At 35.7% G+C, this 8,146-nt stretch overlaps 1 protein-coding gene across 1 annotated transcript; it reads right to left on the bottom strand.

The window, feature by feature from the left end:
- Positions 1 to 3,800: 3,800 nt before the first annotated feature.
- LOC113734881 (putative calcium-transporting ATPase 13, plasma membrane-type) lies at positions 3,801 to 7,331 on the bottom strand. Its single transcript, XM_027261641.2, has one exon. It carries the CDS (start codon positions 7,020 to 7,022, stop codon positions 3,963 to 3,965), a length of 3,060 nt encoding a protein of 1,019 aa, XP_027117442.1. The 5' UTR covers positions 7,023 to 7,331; the 3' UTR covers positions 3,801 to 3,962.
- Between the last annotated feature and the right edge of the window lie 815 nt (positions 7,332 to 8,146).

Raw genomic sequence — 8,146 nt, forward strand, 5'->3', positions numbered from 1 at the left:
TATTGATTTTTTTTTTTTGTGGGGGACAAAAAGAGGTAGTTTTGAACGTTGTCAGTTTATTCTTGAGTATCAGATTGATGTCACTGCCTGTATTTATACATATTTGAGATAGAGAAGAAATAGCACTTTCCTTCGAATTTACCGTGTTTGATCACCACCACTGAGGAGGAAACATGGACGAAGTTTCGTCCATTCCCTCGTATATATATTTTTTATGTAGCAAATTAGTGATCGTCTCTTTTGGCTTCTCTCTTCTGTTCTGTAGCTATTTGTCAACCTGAGTTTTGGTTCCTGGCAGTTGTTATGGGGATAAGACATTAATGATTTCACCATTGTTTTCATCGTCAGCAGAAAAGTCGCTGTCTTTGTACGATACCCCTCGTCACAACATCACTATATATATAGCGTCAGCTTCTACGGGTCATGCATCATGGATCTGCATGCCTCAACATACGGAAGTCTCTGTATAATTCTGCTGGTTGATTAACATACTATGTAATTAAGGTGGCATTACTAACTTTCAAGCTTTTTATTTGTTACAGAAAAAAAATCCCTTTCCTTGTTCGCAAAATTCAATTCTTTTTTACTTTCTTTGCTCCCCTTATAAGGTTCAAAATTTTCCTTAAACAACAACGACAACAATAATAGTGGTGAATGACCTCTTTTCTTCCTGGATGACAATGCTGCAAATTCTTGCACTAAAGTAATTTTTGCCGATGCCTCGAAGGAATTACTTGCTCATAATGGGACCAATCATCTTGGAATCATTAGGCACTGTAATATGACTTCTTTGAATGTGTAGCAACTTAATTACGACTTCTTCAAATATAGCTGTCGACTGGCCTTTGATGAATTCGTGTAGGAGCTGTCGCAGTAGCAAGGATTCTTAAAAAGTTTCACAACTTTGATTGGCCCAAAAAAAAAATTATATATATATATATACACACACACACACGACTCATATTACAATTTGGATGCAAAGCTATCTTTTTGACTATCTTTAAACAATTTGGCAGCTTTTGTTAAGTCTGAGATCACAACTCTGTCATATGTTTAGGGCCATTTAGAATGCTATTTTTTGAAGTTTTTATTGAAAATTGTATGAAAGCGATCTGATGTATGTCAATGACGGAGCCAAGGGGGGCCCAGGGGGTCATAGCCCCCTCTAAGTTTTGAAAATTTTAATTAATAATATCGAAATATATGTGTAAAACAAAGTTGACTCCCTTAATTTTTTACAATGTTAGTTTCTATTATGAAATTTTCAAAGCCTAAATATATGATTTTATGATCCATAGTAAATTGACCCAATTTGATATATTATAATAAAATGACCTAATACATAATTATCAATGGGCTAAAACAAAAATAAGCACTTTATTGGTATATATATATACAACTTAGTCCAATTGATTAGACTTGTTCTCACTCCTATTCCTGTATCAACTGCAACTATAGAATGTGCATTTCTGATTATGAAGATAGTCAAGACAAAAGCTCCGAAATAAGCTCAAAGATAATTTATTGAAAGATTGCCTAATTGTTTACATAGAAAAGAAAGTTATTGAAAAATTTAGCATTGATTTAATCATAGATGAATTTATTTCTATGAAAGTAGTCAGTTTTATATTACATAGTTATATATATATATATTGCATAGGTGACGTATTGGAGCATCTTATCATAATGTGCAACTTGGGTGGTTTGTGATGTTATAAAATATTTAATCAAATGTTATTTCTTGTCTTAATTTTTGTTATGACTATGTTGTATATTATAAAATAGAAAAATACCTTTATAATTAATGTTAACATTTGATGTTTTTAGATGTCATATATTTGAATAGATGAAAATTATTTTGATTTTCAGATATCATATATTTAAATAGATGAAAATTATTTTGAACATAACACATTAAGATAATTTTGTTAGGAAAAATTTTGGCCCCCTAGAAAAAAGTTTTGGCTCCGTCACTGTTATATGAGAAGTAAAAAAGTGATTGAAAAGTGTGTTTACGGAAAAAGTTTTAAAAAAATGCCTTCAATTGCGGATTGAATACAGAAGTTTCCTAGGAATTACGCTGAGGTAACAGAACCCTTCCCTAGCTTTAGTTTCCTTTTTGCACAAGTTTTCTTGGCTCGAATGGAATTTCCTTTCCATTTCCTTGGACCCTGCTTGAAACGTACGAGGAAATTTGACTTGTTTTCCACCTATGCTTATCATGTCAATGCATACTGCTGTCTCATCCAAATTTGCTTCATCTCATGTTAATTTCAATTCATCTATGGTGTCGATACAAAAACTTTATTCTACATAAAGTGTAGGATCATTTCGTACTGAATTTCCAGCAAATTTGTTCGAGAAAAACCAACCCACCAGGCAAAAGTAGCCGAACGAGATGCTGGCAGGGGAAATTTACATGTTTCTCATTCTTAAAGGAAAATTTGGGATATTTCTACTGTAGCACTTTTTGTGATGTGATGTATGTGAGATAAAAGGAAATTGGGAAGATAAAAAGGTGTATTGGAAATTGTAATGATGATATAAACAAATAAAATTGGGGAAATAATGCTCAATCCAAACAAACCCGTTACATAATTAGTTCTTGAGAAAAAAAAAAGAACAAATCTTGAAAGTTGTTTAGCCCAATTATACACAGTTTCCTTGTTCTTTTATCTCCCTTAACATATACTACTAGCATACATAAATTGCATAGCCAGTTCAACTAAGTTATGGAACTTCAATTTGCCCATTATAAGTTTTAATTTTGGATCAATCTTTCCAACACTGTCAACGTATACATTTATAGATTTAGATACATGTCACATTATCTCAATTGAATTTAAATATCAAATTTTATATATGTAACATGCATCTAAATCCGCCAAGATAATAGTGACCGTGTACAAAACATTTATCCTTTAATTTTACCATTTTTGTCTTAAAGTCGTATTGTTCCTTCAAATTCTGTTATCACGTGGTGGCTACTTCTTCTTGGCTACATATCAATGGGCTTGGGTTTGAGATACATCTCAGTCTTTAGACGTCCAAAATGATTTGTCTAAGTCATTGAACCACGTTGGGCCCAAATTCGTCAATTAGACTTTATGGATCTTGGCTATTCTTTATATTCATTAGCAGAAAATCATGAGTTTGCTTATGAATATTGCGAATAGCTCAAGAAGCAAGAATTTGTAATATGTATCCCAATGTTATGGTGGAGTCTAATCATTTTCTAAACTAACAAGTCAGCATAAACTACTACGAAACTTTGTGATATTGCTGTTTTCCTAATAACAAATAGTAGAAGTTGTTTGATTTATTGGTAAGTGTAAATATTGAACTCAGCAAGAATTTACCACAAAAGTACATTACAGAAGCAAACTACAGAAGATATTAAAACGAAACTTTGAGTACACTACTCCATTATACATGCATTTGAAGTTGTTGGTTTTTTTTTTTTTTTTTTTTGCAAAAAAAGCTTATAAGAGACTTTTATTGAATCTTAAAATGAACTTATGTTATTCATTCATCAAGTTACAATTTATAATGATTACAAGTAGTAAACTAACAAAATATCATATTATCCTAAAAATCTCAACAAAAACTACTTGATAACATGCAAATCTTAGCTAAAATATTTAATAACAAATCAATATGATTTTTTGATTAATAAATATTCTTATTCTTCTGCTAACTAGTTACGCTCCGTTTGGATTGGCCATTTTTTTAAAATAAGTTTTTTTAAATATAATGCTACAATAATACACAATAACTCAAAAAACATCTCATCCATACAATATATCAAATATTTCAAAAAATTTTTATTATAAAAATTTTTCATATATACTGCTACAATAAAATTTTCAAAAACACCCCAAAAAATAGTTAATCCAAACGGAGCATAATTATTCTGAACCTAAATATAATCTAGTAAATTTTGTAGGAAAAGTTGACATATTTCAACAGAAGTTCTTCCACTTGAGATAACTGAACACTGGTCTGTCCGGAACAGGCATGCACTTAACAATCCAGCCAATTGGCCAGGATGCAGCTGCGATTCCTATACAAGCTCCCCATTGCCCCCAATTCAACCTTTCTGTATTAGCAAACCTCTTCAAAAACTCCACCATCACCACTTGAAGAATAATTGTTACTCCAATAATTCCCAAGAACAACTTGTTCCTGTGTATCCCCTCAAACACATTCTTACTCTCAAGTTTCCTTGCGTTGAACTCATTGAACACTTGGCAAAGAACAAAAGTGTTGAAGATCAACGTAGCGTTTACCTTTTCGCTAACACCAAAGATTGATTTTCCTTTGAACTGTAATGTCAGCAAAACTGCTATCTGATACAAGGCTTGAGACATTAAGTTCCTCCACATGATGTTGGTGATGAGGGGTTCAGTACGCCCCACCGGAGGCTTGTCCATCAGATCCTTTGTTGGTCTTTCTGTTGCTAGCGCTAAGGCTCCAAGAGTATCCATGATGAGATTTACCCACAAGAGTTGAACTGCTGTTAATGGTACTTCTCCAGCTGAAATTGCTGCTACAAAGTTGATCACTAGAGCTGCCACATTCACTGTGAGTTGGAACTGAATAAATTTCTGGATATTGCTGTACACACACCTTCCCCATGTAAGCACTGTGGCAACAGAAGCAAAATTGTCATCCAAAATGACAATATCTGAACTCTCCTTGGCGACTTCAGTGCCCTGAATCCCCATAGAAAGTCCTATATCAGCTTCTTTCAATGCTGGCGCGTCGTTTGTTCCATCTCCAGTCACTGCTACAACATGACCTTTCTCTTTTAAGCATTTCACCATGAGATGCTTGTCAAAAGGAGACGATCTCGCCATTACAACAATTTTATCAACTTTTTCCATCCGTTCCTCATCTGTGTAGTTGCGAAATTCGACACCTTCTACCACCAATTCATCGTTAGCCTCAAGATCGGGCTTAAGTATTCCACATTCAGTGGCTATTGCTCTTGCAGTGAAGACATTGTCGCCAGTGATCATTTTGATCTTCACACCAGCATATTGACAATCTTCCACAGCTTTCTTCACACCGGGGCGACAGGGATCCTTTAGGCCTACAATCCCCAAAAGGATCAAGTTTCTGTCTTCTAATGTTTGCTGTATTTCTCCACTGGCATCATTGGCTTCTGTTATTTGCTTGTGAGCAAATGCAATGCATCTCAGACTGCTAGCAGCCATGCCCTGTATTATTTCTTCAAATTTCTTCCTCTCAAGATGATCAAGCAATGTCACTTCTCCTTCAAGGTTGTAGTAATGCGAGCACATTGCTAGTATCATTTCAGCAGCTCCTTTCCAGTGGACATGAATCGAGTTATCCACCATTTTCTTCATCAACACTCCACTTCTTTTCTTCTGGGAATTGAATGCTTCGACATGAAGAATGGAGCAATTCTGTTTTACTCTCTCCATGTCCATATTTAATTCCATCACAGCCCAAGACAGAATTGCTTTCTCAGTAGGACTTCCTGAGAACTCGAGGCCCTCAGTTCCTAAATTAATCGACCTATAAACACTTCCTGTTGTGTTTAGGCTCACAGCTTCACGAAGCAATTTAAGAACATTGGTTGAGATAGAAAGGTAGCTATCATTCTCTACTGATTCCTTTCCCAGCCAAAATTTTGTTACTGTCATTCTATTTAGAGTAAGAGTACCTGTTTTGTCTGTACAGATGGTTGTAGCAGAGCCCATTGTTTCACAAGCAGAAAGCTTTCTCACCATTGCTTGATCAGCCATCATTCTCTTCATCGAGTAAGCAAGTGTAAGTGTTACAGCCAGAGGCAAACCTTCTGGAATTGCAACAACTACAATTGTTACGGCTGCAGCAATAATTTTCACCACAGCATTGATCACATCATCAGCCTTTGTTTTGCTGCCATTGTACTCCTTGATTCCATTCGCGTCCTTTGTATGACCAGTGAAGTAGCGAACTAATAGCACCAAAAGAACTAAGAAAGCAACTGCTAAACCAACTTTACCAATTGCTGAAGTTAGCTTATTGAGGCGCGATTGAAGTGGAGTTTTCTCATTGGAGTCCTGGCTAACAGAGCTCATCATTTCCCCCCAAGTTGTGTTCATTCCAACAGAAGTAACAAGCATCTGACCATATCCATCAGCTACTTTGGTACCAGAAGTCAAGAATGGATTCTGGTTTTGATTAACTTCTAGATGATCACTTTCTCCAGTCATGCTTGACTCATCAATGCTTAAGGAATGCCCCTCCAAGAGTAATCCATCAGCAGGTACCTGATCACCAATCTTCAAGCGAACAACATCTCCAACAACAATTTCAAAGATTGAAATTTGCCGTCTCCTGCCATTTCTCACAACTTCAACAGGGATATTGCTGCTGACCTTGGAAAGCTTCTCAAATTGCCGGTTCTGCCTAAAATTACTGATAGCTGAAACAGAAATGACAAGAAAAACAGCAACAAATATACTTCCACCATCATACCATCCTTCTTTCGGACCATTCTCTTTTATCCCAAAACTAAGAGATAGTGCAGCACATGCCAAAAGAATGGCAATTGTAGGATCTTGAAAAGCTTCCCAAACAAAATGGAAGAATCCCTTTTTGGGAGGCTTACGATATGTGTTGCTACCAAAAGCTTCAGTTCTGCGTAAAATATCTTCGGCATCATCACCATTTAATCCATGCTGAACTTCAGTATTGAGAGAAGTAGCTATACCTTGAATACCACCTAATTGGTCAAGCTGACCAAGGCTTTTCTCCTTGACAAGCTTTGTTAGAGTTGTCTGATCAACCTTGCAAGGGCTGGGGGGAACTTCGGCGATATCGATGATAACTGCGTGTGAAGGTACTGGTGAAATCTTGCTCTTTCTACGACTAAGAACATTTTTGAGGGCCCTTGAACAATATATGGTCAGAAAAGCAGAGCCCCATTTCTTTTTGGTTTTGTTGAGTTTACTAAGGCGCACAACCAGGTTAATGCAGGACAAATTTGCATCAACTATTGGAGGCATAATTTCGAAAGCCAATGATAGCTGGCAAGAAAAAGAATGTTAAGATTTTCTATCTCACACAAGATAAAAGACAAGGTTCAGAAATCGGAGGGAGATAAAAGCTAATGGTTCACGATCTCAACCAATTTGACTAGCTGCATGAAAAGATTTTAGAAAAACTGTTGCATGAGTTGGGTGTGTTGGTTGATGCAATACCCGGTGCTGATTGTATTTATAGAAGCAGAAGCATATGATGTGAACCGTCATGCATAAAGCATCTGTTTCTTTCTCGTCCGAAGGTCTTAATACATTTGAACCTTGGCTTTTCAAATGTAATGAGAAAGACGACTGAAAAGAGCTGGAAATTCCTAATAGTAATGAGCTGTGTTTATTCCAAATATATAGTGTGTTTATTCCAGGATAAGAATCTTCTAATACTTAGAATGGGAAAAACACGGCGGTTATAACGTGTGTGACGCGCCACGCGGTTTCTTCACTGCCACGTTTTCTTTATCTTCGTTTATTCATTTAATTTTTTTTTCTTGTTTGGGAGATAATTTTCCTTAAGAGGTCTATTAAAAGATTGAACAAGCGCGTAGTAACCTTGATTTTGTTCAAACAAAAATCACCCTTCAATTAAATTTATTATTCTCAATATAAAACTTAACGTATCATTTGAAGTGAAGGCATACACATTCATAATTAATTATTATTGACTCTATCCTCTATTTAAATACCTTTCTAACCTAATTTTACTTTTACAAATAAATTAACACATGAGCCGCTTTCAAATGAGCACTCATTCGGGAAGCGTTCAATCACAACCACCATTAGCCTTGTCTTCTAAGCAATTTCCAGCAAAAACGCGTTCAGATATAGGTAGCTGAAAAATGTGATCACGAAAAATGATGTAATTTTTTGACGCTGTTCAAATAAGGCGTCAGCCTCTTAAGAATATAAACATAAAACCAGCAGGATGGATTTCCCACATCAGTTTTGCATGTCGGGAACGTGGGAAAAAAAAGACGGCCGTCGCCAGATTTTCGTTGGCCAACTCTCTGCCTCTGTGGTAGATGTTGTGTACCTAATCCCGACATCTGCATTAACTAAAACTCCCAACTTTCTCATCGATCCCAATTTGTTTG

The sequence above is a fragment of the Coffea arabica genome, chromosome 3e (assembly GCF_036785885.1).
Source record: "Coffea arabica cultivar ET-39 chromosome 3e, Coffea Arabica ET-39 HiFi, whole genome shotgun sequence".
In the NCBI taxonomy this organism is placed as follows: domain Eukaryota; kingdom Viridiplantae; phylum Streptophyta; class Magnoliopsida; order Gentianales; family Rubiaceae; genus Coffea; species Coffea arabica.

What these genes read in the sequence shown, in the direction of transcription:
- LOC113734881 (XM_027261641.2), bottom strand. Translation starts at nt 7,022, where the DNA reads ATGCCTCCAATAGTTGATGCAAATTTGTCCTGCATTAACCTGGTTGTG.